This window comes from Poromitra crassiceps (assembly GCF_964638095.1).
Source record: "Poromitra crassiceps genome assembly, chromosome: 16".
NCBI classification, from domain to species: Eukaryota; Metazoa; Chordata; class Actinopteri; order Beryciformes; family Melamphaidae; genus Poromitra; species Poromitra crassiceps.
In genome coordinates, this window is record NC_139645.1 from 21,494,698 (window position 1) to 21,513,840 (window position 19,143).

General features: G+C 47.9%; 2 protein-coding genes across 2 annotated transcripts in view; both read right to left on the reverse strand.

The window, feature by feature from the left end:
• LOC310791513 (synapse-associated protein 1-like) overlaps positions 1 to 5,066 on the reverse strand; it is a gene marked incomplete at both ends in the record, with an annotated part of 30,591 nt that extends 25,525 nt beyond the window's left edge. The window contains one exon of the mRNA XM_083653188.1: positions 5,019 to 5,066. Within this exon, the coding sequence (XP_083509314.1) occupies positions 5,019 to 5,066 (48 nt within the window). The remainder of the gene's footprint in view (positions 1 to 5,018) is intronic.
• Positions 5,067 to 8,145: 3,079 nt separating this feature from the next.
• Positions 8,146 to 19,143, reverse strand: part of LOC310791515 (transient receptor potential cation channel subfamily M member 1-like) — a gene marked incomplete at both ends in the record, with an annotated part of 49,017 nt that continues 38,019 nt past the window's right edge. Inside the window, 9 exons of the mRNA XM_083653190.1 lie at positions 8,146 to 9,197; positions 9,673 to 10,049; positions 11,423 to 11,555; positions 12,094 to 12,296; positions 13,299 to 13,443; positions 13,865 to 13,885; positions 15,365 to 15,539; positions 15,828 to 16,079; positions 18,363 to 18,491. Of these exons, the coding sequence (XP_083509316.1) occupies positions 8,146 to 9,197; positions 9,673 to 10,049; positions 11,423 to 11,555; positions 12,094 to 12,296; positions 13,299 to 13,443; positions 13,865 to 13,885; positions 15,365 to 15,539; positions 15,828 to 16,079; positions 18,363 to 18,491 (2,487 nt within the window). The remainder of the gene's footprint in view (positions 9,198 to 9,672; positions 10,050 to 11,422; positions 11,556 to 12,093; positions 12,297 to 13,298; positions 13,444 to 13,864; positions 13,886 to 15,364; positions 15,540 to 15,827; positions 16,080 to 18,362; positions 18,492 to 19,143) is intronic.

The window sequence follows — 19,143 nt, forward strand, 5'->3', positions numbered from 1 at the left end:
TCGTTGTCCCGCATACCCGGTCCGTCTCCCGGGACCGCTTCTGCACCACCTCGCCACGTGGCCCGGCTCTCCACATGTCCAACACAGTCTCTTTTGCGGCTCCGCGTGGGGCCCGTGCTCAACTGTGACGCGGTATACAGTGATGTTATTGACGTTTGGTTGCTCCCCTGGAGCGGTGGGAGGGTGACCCATCTGGACTACCGGCCCCCCTGCAAACGTCAGTGTGCTCTTCCCTAGGTCTACTGTGCATTGGTTTAGCGTCAAGTAGTCCTCCCCCAAGATACAGGGCCCCGCCATCTCTACTACCCATACCGGAAAGTTCACTGTCTGTCCCCCCACAGTTATCATCACGGACCCCCTTCCCCTCATCGGCATCAACTCACCGGATACTGTCCTCAGCAGCTGGTCCGCTGGCTGCTCCAGAAGCGCTCCCTCTGGCATCATGTTGTAGTTCACCAGCGTTGCCGTACACCCCGTGTCCACCAGGGCGACACAGGGCTTCCCTTGCAGGCGGACCTGAACATGGCAGCCGTTCATCGTGTGCGGCCCGTTCTGCATGTTGACAGCGCCGGCGATGTCGTCTGCTTCGGGGGAAGGCGACGCCCCACCTCCCCGTCTGTACCGCTGGGCCCCCTCCAACGGTGACGTGGCCATAGGGAATATGACGTAGGGGGCCCGTCTCGCCCCTCTTAGACGGGCCCCGCGCCGTTTCCCTGGTTCCACGCTCTTCCGCGGCACTCTCTGGCCCGATGCCCGGGGCGTCCACAGGTCCAGCAGCGCATGGCCCCGGGCCCCCTGGCCCCGGTATTGTCTCGTGGGGTGGGCTGCAGGGTCGCTCTTCGGAGCAGTTGTTCTGTTAACTGGCGCACCGACTCAGATAGCTCTTTCACCATGTTGCCTTGCTCTGCCAAGGCCGTCTTCCACGCTGGCTCTTCTTGTAGCTGGCTCTCCGCTGCCATTCTCACCACTGGGGCGGCCTCCATTATGCCGCTGCTCTTATCCCAGCCTTCTACTGTCTCTATCTCCAGCGCCAACTCCAGCGCTGCTCCCAGTGTTTTTGGATGTCCCAGCGTTACCTTCTGGCTTAGACTCCGTGGCTCGATGGCCTGGACAAAGTAGCTTAGGGCTAACCCATCCAGCGCCTCCGTCGGTAGCTGGCTGTATGCGTGCCGGCTGAGAGTCTCAATGTCTGTTGCCAGTGCACGCAGCGACTCACCCTGCCGTCTGCGTCTGTTACACAGTTCCGCGGCTACGATGGCCTGCTCTTCACATCGTCCGAAGCGTCTCCGCAGGGCCGCCATCACAATGTCTAAGTCTTTTGTGTCTGCCATTGCTGCCACACATGTTATAGCTTCGCCCTCGAGCGACATCACCAAGTGACTGGCTCTCTCTTCCCTCGACCAGCCATTCATGTCCGCTGCTACGTTAAACATTGTGCAATATGGCTCCCACTCGCCTTTACCGTTGTATTTCGGGACGGGCACGTCCTTCCTGGTTCTGCGGGCGCCATCCCCCGCCGTCGCGTGCCGTGCTTCAGCCTCGTCACTCCCCGCCTGTCTGCCAGCGGGGCCCGGCTCGGCTCCGCTCTCCTCCCGCCCGAGGTTCTCCCTCATCAGTCTGTATTCCTCCTTCATCCGTCTGTATTCCCCCTTATTCTCCGGATACACCGAGGCTTCAGACTCTTCCACCTCGCTCTTCATCTTTAGCCGCTCCATTCCGCACTTTCTCCGTCGTTCCTCCTCACTCTCTCCTCTCCCGGCCGAATCAGAGGCGTTACCGCTTTACTGTCTGACACCAATGTAACAAAGTGGGTATTTGTCCAAGGAACGGAGAGTTGTAGTTGGTACAGGTTCTTTATTCACAGGCTCCTTTAGCTCCTAGCAGCTAGCTTCACACCGCTAGCTCTAGACACAACAACCGGTCTGCTCGCCCACATGGCACTCATTGGCTTCCGCCCCGGCCGCTGGTCACATATATCCCCTTCCCCCTAGGAACACACCCACACACATCAGTTCCTAGCCGCAGTTGAGACACTTCTGTTGCACATCACATTACAGGTAATACTTGGATTACCCGACACGTTACATACTCCTCACCCAACATTTGTTAACGCCCACGTTAACACCCACAACCCACACATATCCCCCTGTACCAAAACACACCCAACACAATATTTTTCCCATCACCACATCAAAATCTAATTCCCACAAACCCCACAACATTTCAATTCCCCACAATTAGTCCCTTCTTTTTTTCCAACACCCCCGTCATAATGTCCAGTTTGCATCAGGTACTCCGTAATGTCTAGTTTTCCATTAGGTACCCCCATAATGTCTAGTTTCCCATTAGGCACTCCATAATGTCTAGTTTTCATTATTTCCTTCTTTTTCACACATTCATTTAAATTCAACACAATAGCCCATTCAACAATAACCCCCACATCTCAATTAAACACAAGCCCCCACATTTTCCTTAACTTTTCTTTTTAAACCCCATTTCCATCCCCCCTTTTACAGCTTCTGTCCCCCCTGAAGCACACTAGTCCCGCTCAACCCCCAGTGGGGTTAATCCTCTGCAGTGTAAGTCAGCACGGTCCCCCCTCTGTGCCCCACAGTCCTCACACGCATCGCAGTATCTTCGCACATCCTCCTTCTGTTTGCCCCAGTAGAAATGTCCACGGATGCGGGTGAGTGTCTCTTCGGGCCCAAAATGACTGGAACCAGGGCCCTTGTGTGCCCCCTTAAGCGCCAACTCTCGCAGGCAACCGGGTACAACCGCCTGCCTCCCTTTTACCCCGTGCTCTGTTCTCTCCAACAGCCCGTCTTCATCCAGCCGCAGGTCGGAAAACACGTTCCACAGTCCTTTCGTGGCACCGGAAAACATGTGAGTCTCCTCCACAGGGGGCCGGCGTCCGGCCGCCACCCACGCAAGCACCGGACCGATCTCCGCGTCCTCCGCCTGCCTGCGTCTCCACTCACTCACGTCGACATCCTTGATGGTCGCTCTGTCGTCCTCCAGATCCACATCTGGACAGTCCTCCTCGTCTTCCTCCACCTCCTGCACTCGGTCGTCCTCCCGCCCCCCTTCCCCAGGGGACGGCGTGTTCAGGACCACAGGGGGAACACAACCGGCCTCGCTCTCCACCTCGGCTTTCCGCACAGCAACCGTGGGGGGCGCAGTGCAGTTTCTGGCTAAGTGCCCAGGCGAACGGCAAGTCCAGCAGAGTCTCACCTGTCCGCCGCCTGCACGTCTCTCTTCTCCCGCTGCCCTCCGGTCCCCGACAGCCTTTTGACACTCTCTAGCCAGGTGTCCAATCTCGCCGCATGCCCAGCAGGCTCCCTGCTGTCCATGTCGTTGTCCCGCATACCCGGTCCGTCTCCCGGGACCGCTTCTGCACCACCTCGCCACGTGGCCCGGCTCTCCACATGTCCAACACAGTCTCTTTTGCGGCTCCGCGTGGGGCCCGTGCTCAACTGTGACGCGGTATACAGTGATGTTATTGACGTTTGGTTGCTCCCCTGGAGCGGTGGGAGGGTGACCCATCTGGACTACCGGCCCCCCTGCAAACGTCAGTGTGCTCTTCCCTAGGTCTACTGTGCATTGGTTTAGCGTCAAGTAGTCCTCCCCCAAGATACAGGGCCCCGCCATCTCTACTACCCATACCGGAAAGTTCACTGTCTGTCCCCCCACAGTTATCATCACGGACCCCCTTCCCCTCATCGGCATCAACTCACCGGATACTGTCCTCAGCAGCTGGTCCGCTGGCTGCTCCAGAAGCGCTCCCTCTGGCATCATGTTGTAGTTCACCAGCGTTGCCGTACACCCCGTGTCCACCAGGGCGACACAGGGCTTCCCTTGCAGGCGGACCTGAACATGGCAGCCGTTCATCGTGTGCGGCCCGTTCTGCATGTTGACAGCGCCGGCGATGTCGTCTGCTTCGGGGGAAGGCGACGCCCCACCTCCCCGTCTGTACCGCTGGGCCCCCTCCAACGGTGACGTGGCCATAGGGAATATGACGTAGGGGGCCCGTCTCGCCCCTCTTAGACGGGCCCCGCGCCGTTTCCCTGGTTCCACGCTCCTCCGCGGCACTCTCTGGCCCGATGCCCGGGGCGTCCACAGGTCCAGCAGCGCATGGCCCCGGGCCCCCTGGCCCCGGTATTGTCTCGTGGGGTGGGCTGCAGGGTCGCTCTTCGGAGCAGTTGTTCTGTTAACTGGCGCACCGACTCAGATAGCTCTTTCACCATGTTGCCTTGCTCTGCCAAGGCCGTCTTCCACGCTGGCTCTTCTTGTAGCTGGCTCTCCGCTGCCATTCTCACCACTGGGGCGGCCTCCACCACGCCGCTGCTCCTATCCCAGCCCTCCACTGTCTCTATCTCCAGCGCCAACTCCAGCGCTGCTCCCAGTGTTTTTGGATGTCCCAGCGTTACCTTCTGGCTTAGACCCCGTGGCTCGATGGCCTGGACAAAGTAGCTTAGGGCTAACCCATCCAGCGCCTCCGTCGGTAGCTGGCTGTATGCGCGCCGGCTGAGAGTCTCAATGTCTGTTGCCAGTGCACGCAGCGACTCACCCTGCCGTCTGCGTCTGTTACACAGTTCCGCGGCTACGATGGCCTGCTCTTCACATCGTCCGAAGCGTCTCCGCAGGGCCGCCATCACAATGTCTAAGTCTTTTGTGTCTGCCATTGCTGCCACACATGTTATAGCTTCGCCCTCGAGCGACATCACCAAGTGACTGGCTCTCTCTTCCCTCGACCAGCCATTCATGTCCGCTGCTACGTTAAACATTGTGCAATATGGCTCCCACTCGCCTTTACCGTTGTATTTCGGGACGGGCACGTCCTTCCTGGTTCTGCGGGCGCCATCCCCCGCCGTCGCGGGCCGTGCTTCAGCCTCGTCACTCCCCGCCTGTCTGCCAGCGGGGCCCGGCTCGGCTCCGCTCTCCTCCCGCCCGAGGTTCTCCCTCATCAGTCTGTATTCCTCCTTCATCCGTCTGTGTTCCCCCTTATTCTCCGGATACACCGAGGCTTCAGACTCTTCCACCTCGCTCTTCATCTTTAGCCGCTTCATTCCGCACTTTCTCCGTCGTTCCTCCTCACTCTCTCCTCTCCCGGCCGAATCAGAGGCGTTACCGCTTTACTGCCTGACACCAATGTAACAAAGTGGGTATTTGTCCAAGGAACGGAGAGTTGATGTTGGTACAGGTTCTTTATTCACAGGCTTCTTTAGCTCCTAGCAGCTAGCTTCACAGAGCTAGCTCTACACACAACAACCGGTCTGCTCGCCCACATGGCACTGACTCTCTTCCGCCCCGGCCGCTGGTCACATATATCCCCTTCCCCCTAGGAACACACCCACACACATCAGTTCCTAGCCGCAGTTGAGACACTTCTGTTGCACATCACATTACAGGTAATACTTGGATTACCCGACACGTTACAATAGTTTTACTTGGTCAAACCAAGCGATTCAGCTCAGGAGAGACAATAGAACATTTCGCTCAGACCAAAACTAAAAAAGTAAAACTAAAAAAATTATAATCCGCTATATTTTTACGTTTTGGTCCGACTGCAATGTTATGGTCTCTCCTGTTTCTAAATACAGCTGAATCATTTACTTTGACTAAGTAAAACTATGTTTTTACAAACATTTAACAAAATGTCTATGGGAAAATAAATGGCGGATGAAATCTCTTGGTGCAAATGCCTAACCCGAAAGTGGGCGTAACTTTGGCTATCTATGGAGAAGCGTTGTCGTGGCATTTGAGTGGGGGAGCTGTAATTTAATGTTAATTCAAGCAGCAGGGGGACACAAGGAGATACTGTGGTGAAAATAACAAGTTAAAGCTAAGCTAACTCTCTATGGTCAGAAAAACGTGACAAGATGCCCAAATGAAAATGATTGAGCTCAATGTGCTTTACATTTAGCTGAAACTGATGAATAAATAAATAGTCTTCTTATCCTACTTAACCCACTAGGCTACAACCAGGAAAACACTGAAATAGACTAGTTGGAATGAAATAATAATGTGGTAAATTACCCCAAAACAATCAAGTTACTACAGTTTAATGTGGCTTAATGACCTAAACGTATAACCTGACGCTAGATGGATGTAGGTTGGTTCACATTTGTTTCACAACCTAAGGAGGAGGGATTGTGAATTTGTGGAACAACGCCGCCCCCATCTGGCGGAGTCAGGTTACTAAAAGTAGGCTAATGGAATGAAATAAAATTTAATCCAATATGTAGCCATTTGGTCATACATATAACAACAACAACAACAACAACAACAATAGTAGTAATCATAATAATAATAACAATGAAGGAAACTTCACACACACACACACACACACACACACACACACACACACACACACACACACACACACACACACACACACACACACACACACACTTATATTGAACCAAGCTGTGCATTATTATTATTATTATACAAATGAGAAATGATCATAAGGTGCTCTGCAGTTTGACACAGATGCTGCCCCCTGGTGGCTGAACGGCATCAGTGAGAATCAGCACTACTGTACATCAGTTTAAACCCTTATTCTCTCTCTCTCTCTCTCTCTCTCATTTTCCTTTTGAATTTTAGGATCTCACTAATTTATTTTGAGTCGTTTGTTTTTCCTTCAGATGCTGAGCAATACTGAAAAATCAAAGTGACATTAAAGAAACTGTACTCTCCTCCACTGTACTCGTACTGTACTGTCCTGTACTGTACAGTCAGTCAGGCTGATGCCATGAGCGTCAGTTGGGGAAAAGCTGAAATGTTCAGCTTTCTAGTAAATCTGGTAAATGTCCGACTTGAAAGCAGTGTCATGTCTGTCCTGTCTTTTTTTAATGCAAATTAACTCGTCATGATTAAATGTTTCATGTCCTCTTCATGGTTTGATGTGTTGCATTCTGAAATACTTTTCTGCTGACCAAAGTTGTGGTTTTTCACCATTCTGTGTAAATTATTGAGATTATAGTTGTCTAGTGCAGCTTTAATAAATACATTCTATGAGTGCTAGTCCAGCAACAGTCGGTGGCAGGTTTTATGAGATTTTATTCAAGTGCCTAAAATAAAATAATCACCCTGATACTGTTTACAGACAAATTTAATCCACCAAACAACAAAGTATTTTGCTTTACGCTTTCTTTAATTTCCACTGCATCAGTTAAACACAGAAAACAGCATCAAGTTAATGTGTAAAAAAACGTTTTAGAGTAAAACACAGACACAAACCTTAAAATATAGCAAAGTGGATTTACTCTTCAGTAGGAGCTGCACAAGCGAGCCTCCCGTGCTGTTTGCCCTCCTCTCCTGTATGATTTACCTGTAAAAGTATTTGTTGTATGTAAACAGAAAGTATACAGTAGACAGGCAATTTGTAACTTCAGGGCCATGACATCAGAATCCCCAAGGTTGTTGGAAGATACTGTAGTCGAGGATCTGCAACGTTTGTATGAGGGGGGGCGTAGGAATCCACCTGCTTTTATCTGAAAAAAAAAATACAATAGTGTTCCATAGTGGGGTATAACAATTGAGCATTTTGAAATAAAAGCATATCATTTATAATTTAGTACACTTATATCAGGGATTACGGCCACAGACTGGCAGTGGCAACCTATGGAAATTGTAACTGCAATAAAGTTGTGTATACTAATCTGATATGGATGATCTTTGTGTCAAATCACACATTTCTTAGTACAAGGGATTCAAATTTGGAACTGTAGAATTGCTCAGGAGCATTTCAAGACTCAACGTAAGTGATTTTGCCATAACTGCCCAAACCTAACCTGTGGAATAGTGAGAGCAATTCTAAAGTTCCAAATTTGAATTCCTCATGAATAAAATCATGATTTGACACCAATATCATATTAGTCTACACACATTTATTGCAATTATAATTTCCATAGGCTGCTAGTCTGACTGCAAAAAAAATTGCAAAATTTTCTTTTTTCTTTCCCAAATTCATGATGCCCGGATATCCAATTCTGTTTGGAATGCCTTGTACCAAATTATATGCTTTTATCACAAAATGCACAATTGTTATGTAATTTTTAGCTAAGCTGCTCCACTACCAGCACCTGCAATGCTTGGACCTCTATTAAGAGTCCACAGTTGGCTCAAACCAGCCATCCAGTCTCAACAGCCAGAACTGTCTCGGGAGCCTGTCCTGGATTCTCGACCTGTCTTTTCCCCTGGACCACTGAATGCTGCCACCAGGTCTTTGACACTGCTGGCTGAACCCAGGTCTTTCACACTGCTGGCTGAACCCAGGTCTTTGACACTGCTGGCTGAACCCAGGTCTTTCACACTGCTGGCTGAACCCAGGTCTTTGACACTGCTGGCTGAACGGGGCTTCTCCTGACTGTCCTTCTTCACCTTCCCCTTGCGAGGGTTGGTGTTCAGGCTCTTGGACCTGAGCGCTGGGTACATCCTGACCTCAGCCACCAGTGAATGTTCTGTGTCTTTTGATGCCTGCTCGTCCCCGTTACCCTGGTTGCTGTCTGTCGTTGCTACTTCCCATTCTCCGGCAAATGGCTTAAGTGTTATCCCTTCGACTTCCTGGGTAGTTTCACCGGTGTTGGGTACGTTGTCGACGGACTTCACTACAGACACCTTGGGCATGTGGCCGAAGGGGGAAGGGTGGACTTTGTACTCAAAGCGAGCTCCCCAGTGAGTCATAATAGGAGACTTTAAGCCCTGTTCTGAGCGGGTGGCTGCTGTGGTGAAGTCTGTCGCCCAGTCCTCTTCTCTGTCCACAGGGTTGAACATGATACCACTAATGGCCTTCCGGTTGGACGACGGGGAGTCACTGAGAGCCAGAGACGGTAAGTAGCTCATGACCTTTGACCTGTCCAGGGGGTACGAAACAGCGCCCTCTAGTTTGGTCTTCTCCGGCCCCACTTTCTCCAGTCCTGCTTGCTCTATGGCAGCGTCCATCGTGACCGGGACGGATTCGGCTAAACTGGGGCCGGATTCAGCTGAACTGGGGGTGGATTGAGTTGTAGCGGGGGCGGACTCAATTGAAGTGGGGGCGGAGTGAGCTGAAGCGGGAGGAGTTTCTGCAAGTCTCTGGTCCGAGTCGCAAGGGGAAATCAGGATGTCGACGCTGGAGGTGGAACGAGTCCGGTCTTTTTGTCCCATCACCTCTAAGGTCAGCCCATACTCCTTGACAGTGGAGTTCCCATCACCTGTGAACATTACACACGTTTAACTCATATAAGATGGACATTCACATCCTGTCTTCTTCACATCCATATCCTTCTAATGTGTTGCATATTGCTTATGTCTTGGTAGGTTTGTAACTTTTCATTTATGCTGCATATCTTTCACATCTAGTTTTCATTCTTTTCAGTCTTTCTTTGCCTCAGTACAACTGTGCTATTATTTTTGCAGACCCTTGCAATATTTTAATGCATACTTTTTCCTGTACTTTCCATCCATACAATTCCACTTTTTGTCAGTTGCATTATGTTTGAAAACCCAACCATTTGCTATATTAATTTTTGACATTTTTGCTATAGTCATCTTTGCTGTGTCAGTTTGCTGCCTCAACTGCCCAATAGAGTACCACAGGCATGACATATTTTTGTGGGCCAAAGCAGCATCGCACTGGTTTCCCTCGTGATGTGTCTCCACTGCTTGTCTTGTCGTGTCTTATCCTACCTGATATGGGAATTCCCTCACTGATGCTCCCGTGTCTCTCGGGACTGAGCTGGGCTCTCCTCTCGCCGGCCTCCAAGTCTCCAGACACAGCGAGCCGCTCGTCGTTGTCCAGGTGGAGGCGGTAGAGGCTGCAGCTGTCGGCGCTGTTGATGCTGCTGTGGCGGAACAGGGCGGACGGCTCGCAGATGGAAGATGCTCCAGAGCGAGTTCGGACCAGCTCGGCCCGGTCGATACCAGCCAGCTTCTCCATGGCGTTGAGCATCCGGGTGGAGAACTCTTCGATCTGGGACAGGCGGAGATCCACCGTCTGTAGGGAGGCCTTCATGGAGTGCTCCCTCTCATTCACCTCCTCCAGGCGCATGGCCATGTTCTCCACCCTAAGGAGAGAGATTCTCTCTTTCAGCTTGAGAAGAATAAAGTTCTGGGGGAAATATACACATATACATAATGTGTACCGGTATATATATATATATTAGGGCTGTCAAACGATTCATTTTCTTAATCGCGATTAATCGCATCTTTGTATCGGATGTTTTAAAATGCCATTATTTTGCATTGCAAAGCATGTTTAATTAGATATTAATAATTCTTACCAGTGTGTCGTGATTGGGAATCAAATGAATGCAAATAAATGTACTTTGTGATCTTGAATTTTAGATTTATTTTCAATTCAATAGTGCAATGTAGACAGGAGGTCACAAAATGTCTACAAAATGCATCTTGAATAGAAAATAAATGCACAATAATTGTAAACACTCCAGAACGCTCCAGAACCGATACTTCCGGCGGCGGCGCTGTGGAGCAGTCGAAACCCAAAATGACACAGCCGAAGAAGGCTGTATCTGAGCTAAAAACTTTGGCAATTCCATGTATGGCTCGGTATTGAAAACTGTGTATTGATAACGTGTAGATTGCGTGAAGCCATTGGAGCCGACCTCCCAGTGGGTAGAGGACCCACGCATCCGAGACTGAAGGAAGAATGAGTGATGAATGAGTCTCGCGCTAGCTAGCTGGCTGCTAGCTGGCCGCAAGCTGCTCTGGTATGCTTAGCTTTTAGGTGATAGCTCAAACTCGATGTACTTCAGTGATATTTTAATCCGTTTTACACAAGGTGCAAACTACTGCTCTTGACTTGTCCACTGTGCCATTTGGGTGTTATTTAAAGTAAAACGAGCCATTTAGAAGCGCATTGCTGTCTTTAAGTCTTCCATGCCTCCACAGGCAGAAGACAGGAAACGGCTGCGAACGGCTTGACTACAAGTACGGGTGCGACGAAGGGACAAAATAGCGGCATGCGATTAACGCGATAAAAAAAAATAGCGCGTTATGGGCGGCAGGCATTAATGCGCGATTAACGCGTTAACGCTGACAGCCCTAATATATATATATATATATATATATGTGGTATATATATATATCTCAACCCATATAGTACAGTAGGTTAAAACCTAATACTAATCATACTATACTATACTATACTATACTATACTAATTAATACTAACACTTAATATCAGATGTGCATCCAACTAGATCTTCATGGGTCCAAAAAGTCATGCCAGAACACCAAAAGCCCCAGAAATGTAATACCCAGAACCGGATCGAACCGTCTATTATTAGAAAGCTGAGACCCGGACCCCGTACAGAACCGATTTGTCTAGAATGGACCCGGGGTATCCGGCTTTGTCTGGGTCAGACCCTCGGTTATTCGGGGGTTCAGGCATACCCAAAGACCTCTACCTCCAACTGTACCTTTCGGATGTGACTCGAATCCGTTCGTTATTGGACGACTGCTCTTCATCCTCTTTCTCACGGAAGTGCTCCTCCACACACTGCTCCTCGAACTCGTACAGGCTCTTCAGCTCCTCTGCATTCAGCACCAGCTCTGTCAGACATCCCAAACATGTTTCTGTCACTGCTCCTCCAACTCGTACAGATTCTTCAGCTACTCTGCACTCAGCACCAACTCTGTCAGACATTACAAACATGTCTGTCTTTGAATAGGAAGAGGATCTAAACAGGACTGGATTTGGCGACACTGATTGGCTGAAGGAGTTGTCTGTCAAGGCAAGTAAAGTACTCCCACCCACTGAAATGACTGTGGACGGCTTGGAGTCCAGACTGATACATAGACCTGAACAGAATGTGAGATCATGTTATCAGGATAGTTACCCATTGATACCTGATGCAGCATTTGCATGTATATCCCTCATTTGTGTGTGTATCCCTTTAAGAGTCTTAAAGGGATACACACACAAACGCTGCATCAGGTATCAATGGGTTAAACCAGGCTAGCACCTCTTAGGACATTCTAGAAACCCAATGACCAATCCTGACATCCTGCAGTCTTCTTCCTCACTGCACCCTGCTGCCCAAACTGCTCTTGAAACACATCCAGAAGAAGCTCTGGGAGCGGTTCTTACGTAGTCCGCGCTCTCGGTCGTGGTGTTCGCCCTCGTGCCGGCGTCGGCAGCGGCAGCACAGATGGCGCAGCACGATGTAGATGTGGGGGAAGATGATGAGGGGCGGAGGGAGGGTGGGTCGGTCATGGAAGGTCATGATCAGCTGGTACCGCTGGAACTTCCACACCTGGTTGGAGATGGACTTCACCTCGAAGAAGGTGTTGCTGTCAGAGAATGAGAAGATGAAGAAAGAGACTGGCAATATAGTGCCAAAGTCGTGCCCTATCCGGGTTAGGCATACGAACCATGGGATTTTCCACCATTCTTTTTTCCATAGACATTTCGTAAAATTCTTATAAAAATAGTAAAATAATTTACACTCTCCCCCCTTCCAGGTGAAATGTTATATGACCTCTCTTGATTCTGAATATATATATATTCTTATAAAACTATTTTTTATAAGAATTTTATGAAATGTCTATGGGGAAAATGAATGACGGAAAATTCCGTGGTTCGTATGCCTAGGCCGGAAGAGGGCTGACTTTGGCACTCTATGTGCAAGAACAGAATAAAATAATAATAATAATAATAATAATAATACATAAGTTTTATCTAGCGCTTTTCTGGGGAACTCAAAGACGCTTTACAATACATAGAACAGTAATACAGTAAACAAACTAAATAACAAGAACAAATACAGATACAAAACAAATACAAATCAATAGATTGCAGAGATGGAATGGTGGTTAGAGGTAAAAGTCAGATATTGTAGGCTGTTTTGAAGAGGTGGGATTTGAGTTGGGTTTTGAAGGAGGTGAGTGAGTCTGAGTTTCTGATGTTGAGGGGCAGAGAGTTCCAGAGGGTTGGGGCAGCGATGGCAAAGGCCATCGCTGCATCGCTAAAAGAAAACATTTTCATGCATTGTGAATGATCGGTCAAAAAGGGGTGGGGTTCAAAAGTCTGATGATTATTGGTTTGAATTTCTAAATGACGTAACCACTAAAAACTCGGAAAGGAAGGATATTTGACTTAACATTTTAGAACACATTGTGATTTGTCTTTAAATGTGAATATAGTTTTCAAAAGAATGTAAAGGATTGCTGTTAAATGAATAGGAATTAGCGGGTAAATGTCTAAATGCCTAAACTGTAAGATGTAAAAGTTAGCTTGGAGAATCAGCAGTGAAAACGTGTATGTTTAGCTTGAAAAGGGAGTCTGGGACTCACTTGAAGACGGCGATGAGGAGGTTGACCAGCAGGATGTTTGCCACCAGCAGGTAACAGGCCATGATGGCCGGGGTGAGCCAGGCTCCGGGGATACAGGGCGGCAGCTTCTTCCCATCCTCATCGTACAGGTTGTCCCCACATGGTGCTGCGTGCAAAACAAGCACACACTTCAGCCTTTGCATCAATTCATTCTGCAGCCATTAAAAAAAAAAATCTTGTATTTTTTTCCGATTTTGTTCAGCTCGTCCGACCGGCGGTGAGATGTCACTGTTGGTTAGATTTGGCTTTTCGACACAGTGCATAAAATAAGCAGAACCAAACGTCAGATAGGTCAGACCACCGTGTTTAACCACTAGGATATACTGTATCTTTAATGTTACAGACAACAGAAATAAACAATAAACAAGTTTGTGATATCTCCACAATTTAAATCAATCGGCAGGTGTCTACCCGGAAGTACCTATTGTTGTTAATGCAATGTTACGGTGACATTAAATGATAGTAAATAAATACACATTTTGAAAGCCCTCTTTTAGTTTATATACCATATTATGTGAGATACTTACGATTAATTTCCATGGCATACACTATCCATCAACAGTCCAAGGCAAGCAGAAAGTTTGAAGAGAAAAGAGAGAAATTTGTACCACAAAGAGAACAACATACAAACACCAACACCTTTCAGCAAGGAGGACGATGACTTCTCCACTTTATATCCGTTGATTGGCTCAACAACTGAGTCGTTTTTCAGCTTATGTATAATAAAAGAATAAAATAAGAAAAAGCTAAAAAAATAAATAAAAAAAATTGCTATTAATTGTTTTGATTTCACTCATAGTTTTAACATTGGTACTGGAATGTTTTCTATGTTAATTTGTTCTGTTGCGTTCTGTGTTCATGCTGTGTATCCATGCAGTCTTCTCCGACTCTGAGGTCACAAACACATTTCATCTACTTCTAGCAGGCAGACGATCATCATCAAATTGTCTGCCTACAAATTGACATGTTAGGACAATAATGATTCAAATTTACTGAAAATTATTTAAAATTTAAAATGTATTTATTTTCTTCCCCCTGTTTTATTTAACCCCCTATTATCTAAATAAGGATCAGTGAATGCATTTTGCAGGTCAAAGAACAATGCCTTGTTGGTATACCACTCAAATAAGCAATTTGATGATGTCATAGGAATGCATGGTCCTTGATCTTGGGCATAAAAAAAAATAAACAGACAAAAAATCATAAAGCTGCCAGCAGAGGATGCACTGGACACACACATTCACACATCACAACACAATGGAATCAACATAACATAACAAAACATAACCCGTGGTGTGTGTGTGTGTGTGTGTGTGTGTGTGTGTGTGTGTGTGTGTGTGTGTGCGCGTGTGCGTGTGTGCGCGTGTGCGCGTGTGCGTGTGTGCGTGTGTGTGTGTGTGTGTGTGTGTGCGTGCACGCGCGTGTCATAGAGATTAACCATTGACATACAGTATAATATACTGTATGTCTATACTGAGTATATGGATAACGCATCTCCACTTCCTACAACTATGAAAAGTGAAGCAAAAATATCTTGTTTCAGTGAGCTGCCATCTTGCTTGTGTGACGTCATTTGCAACCAGAGTTTGCACAGTATCAGCCCCCTCAGCCATGCTGGTCTGAGAGTGGCTGTCACAGCTGTCAATCAGCCCTTTTTATATAGTCAAATAACATTTTAAAAACAAACAAAACTTATCAGAAAAATGTGCACTTGCACATACATCAATCAGTGTGATAAGAACTACATTACCTAAAATGAGAGAAACCGAGGGGAACAATTTAGTACTTTGATTGTTTAGTTTGGCTCATATCCCGTCCGCTATCATGGAGGGGGTGGGATCTTTGACCTATATGCAGCCAGCCACTAGAGGGCGATCAAGATGTTTTTGACTTCACTTTCTGGATCGATGGGATTAAACCACAGAGATTATCACTGGGACAGGAAGTGATATCACGATATGAGGACACACATGACAGACTGATGATCCGGGACCAAACAGGAATCTTACTATGAATTCTAGTCTTACGGTCTATGGAGTCAGCAAACACCTCGCCGTAGATCATCCAGTAGGGCATGTAGAAGATGTTGCGTGCGAGCCGCCATGTTGGCTCCTCGTCCGGGTGCAGGATGGCCTGCCTCGACACGCCGAAACTCATCAGCACCACCAGCATGATCACCACAAAGTACAGCATGTCAATCATCTGCAGACACAGAGACAGCAGCCGCACCTTAGCCCTCGTTCACACCATAAGCCGAAGCTACGCTGAAGCAATGCTGAAGCTACGCAGCGCGGAGGCAGCTTCATTTCAGCATCCTTGTTAACAGGTGAGACCGATCACACCAGCCGCATGCCACGCTGAAGCTACGCTGCAGCGATAGTTTCAGCTTCTGTTCTATTTTCCAAGCGTGCAGCGCGTTGCACCCGAGCAGCCAGGGTGAGCTATTCCTTAAATGTAAACACGCTTCATGCACCTGTACGTCCATCCTACCATTTTGCCGATCATCATGACGTAGGGCCCCAGGTACTTGTTGACGCCGAAGATGTCCAGGACCCGGATGTACCAGAAGATTATGTCCACGCAGTAGATGACGCGGCCGTAGCCCATGTAGGGCTCGCTCTGCAGCCGCAGCAGCAGCCCCAGCAGGAAGACGGAGATGGCCACCACGTCCGTGATGTTCCAGTACTCCTCCAGCCACACGTTGATCTTCTGCTTCAGCTTCCCCGGCTCCGACATCAGGATCTGAGGGCAGAGGGACGGGACAGGCTCATGACAGCCGTACATGCTTCAAAAGCATATGGATCAGTTTTCAACACATCCACGTGCGTCGGACACCCTGATAAGAATGCTCCATCCGTTTATGCATTGATGGATGCGAATTAGCTTATACTGACAGATACCAATTGTGCTACGATTTTAGTGGCAACGGTAATTATAGTATTTCTTTTTCACTGAAAAACAAACAAAACAAAAAACAAATAAACAAATAAAGATCTGATCTGATTTTTACTGAGGTCTGGACCATTAAAGGCATGTTCCCATGCGCTCCTTTCATACAAATCCTCTCCCAGAGCCGGACAGCAGCTGGACCTGAGCAAACTGAAAGGAAGAAGTGACTTCAACAGTTTTAAATATGTAGGCTATCTGTCATACTTTCTCCAGTCGCAGGGCACTGGTGAAAGTGGGCCGGAACCGTCCGGTGCGCAGTTCCTGTAAGACTTTCCGTGCCTGAACGCCGTTGGGGGAAGACATGCAGCTGCCTGTCAATCAAAATCCGATTGCTGCAGAGTGCAGAATACTATACGATCGATCGCATAATTTCCAACCAGGAAACACATGGCTGACGTTATGTCATTAGGTTAACATAAACAACATGTAGTCTCTCTCATAAATTGCTTCTAAATTGTTCAAATGCAGTGTTTTAGACCTGTGGTTTTAATCCGTGCAGTCAGGCTATAAGCAAGCAGCTTCTGAATGCGGCTGCTGCTGCTGCAACTCGGCTATCTGTCTGTCTAGTCTCGCTTGCCTCCGCCAACAAAAACAGTTCCACCCAGGATTGCACTAGTGTTCCCAAGCAAGCAGAAACAGTAATATTTCCAACCAGTGAGAGGCAGCGATGTGCCTCAAGCATGGATGTATTAAAAGAACTGGATAGGGGACCTGCCACGCCCACCCATGCATTCGGACGGAGGTAGCTCATTGGCGCATGAAGCCATCATGGGGGCTTTTTCTTCCTGGTTTTACTTCCTGACTATGCAGCCCAAGGCGAAGTGCGCATGTGTGCCATGCCGTGTTCCATGACGTCTCCCACCCCTCCCACCCATGGATTGTATTACAAGAAGAAAATACCCCCGTATACGGCTCTTAGTGCCTTCTGAAGAAAAAAATGCCCCATAAAAAATTAGTTGATAATTAAAAGAGTCGTTTTATACTTTGAGTGACACCCGGAAAAAATTCCCCTGGGTTTAACAGCTGCCGGAGTCCCCATGCAAGTGGATGGGAATTTTCCTTTCTGGGCTGCATGGCGTCACGTGACTTGCAATACAGAGCTTCGCCAGCATGTTCAAATGGCTTCAAAGCCCAGCGCTAATACTGGGGGCTTGGGCCTCAAGGCATCTAGTCTGCTGCAGAACTATTAGAAGCAGCAGAAGAAGAAGAAGCTTGCCCGATAGCTCGCTAACAGATTAGCACTAGTATTTTAGCAAACTACCAGAAACAGCATTATCTTTATGGTGTATTAATAATGGTACTAGACACACGTAACTCTATATAGCCCCGTTGTGAGGTCTGTTTATCAAAATAACACATATTTTGAAAACGGTTTTACATGGTGGAGTAAATCAGCAGCTAACTAGTCTCGGTTTCCAGACGTTTGGTGAGCGGCGCCAACAGCGCCACCTAACCACCAAAGGTAGTGAAATGGATTAAGACTGAGAGCTGAGTCTAGCAGCTAACAGGCTGGATGTAATAGGCAATGATAGAGCAGCTGTGAAGCGGAGTGATAATACAGTGAGTGAAGTGTGAGTGCTCGTGAAATGTCTTCTTCTGTTGTTTAATGGCGGTTGGCAAAGGAGACTTGAAGAGACACAGTAGTTCACACAGGAAAGAAACAAGTTAATTGTTCAGTGAGTGGTAAATGTTTTGCCATAAAGGAGACTTGAAGAGACACGATAGTTCACACAGGAGAGAAACAATTTAATTGTTCAGTGTGTGGTAAATGTTTTGGTCAAAAAGGAGAGTTGAAATCACACATGATAGTCCACATAGGAGAGTCTGTTGTTGTAATGTTTAAATAATTCACTATACATATTGTCAAGTGTTTCTAATTTCTACACCATACAGGCATTAAAAAAATGGATGTGTGTGTTCAGGGATGCATGAAGCTGGGGGCGGGAGGAGAACAATATGAAACGATGAAGGTTGGGGTAGTAGGCCTATAGTTCCTGTAAGAAATTCAAACCACTTTCACCCCTGTCGCAGGGTGATGATGTAAGAGAGGACTATCCACTCCTGTAGACTGCCTACCTGTCGGACCTTCTCCAGTCCCAGGGTGATGATGTAAGAGATGACGATCCACTCCTGCAGTGAGGGCCAGCGCTCCATTTTGACCAGGATGATGTAGTTGTACAGCGCCAGGTAGACCAGGTAGGCGATCTGACAGAGACAGAGGAAGCAAGATGTTCCACAAGGTGCTCTTTCATCATCTATATGACTTTGTACTTGAAAAATAATGTGTCTCTCCCTCTCATATTCCTCTCTCTCTTGCTCCCTCTCTCTTTCGTCCCCCTTATTACTTACTGTGACTTCTTAAAATCATTGCATCAAAATCTTTTATTGATTATTATTTTTGTCTGTAACTTTATGCCGCTGCTGTTTTCAGTTAGGGTTAAATAATCAACTAATTTAAAGCAGTTACGGAGAACTTTCATTTTGTATTAATTCAGCGGCGCCTGTGGACAAAAGCGGTACTGTTCACCCGTAACAAAAACTGCACTTCCTCAACACGAGGGCAGGCAGACATAGCACCCCCCCCCCCCCCCCCCCCCGCCCCGTCTGTCTGTCTGTCTGTCTGTCTGTCTGTCTGTCTGTCTGTCTGTGTGTCTGTCTGTCTGTCTGTCTGTGTGTCTGCCTGCCTGTCTGTCTGTCTGTCTGTCTGCCTGCCTGCCTGTCTGTCTGTCTGCCTGTCTGTCTGTCTGTCTGTCTGTCTGTCTGTCTGTCTGTCTGTCTGTCTGTCTGTCTTCTGTCTGTCTGTCTGTCTGTCTGTCTGTCTGTCTGTCTGTCTGTCTGTCTTCTGTCTGTCTGCCTG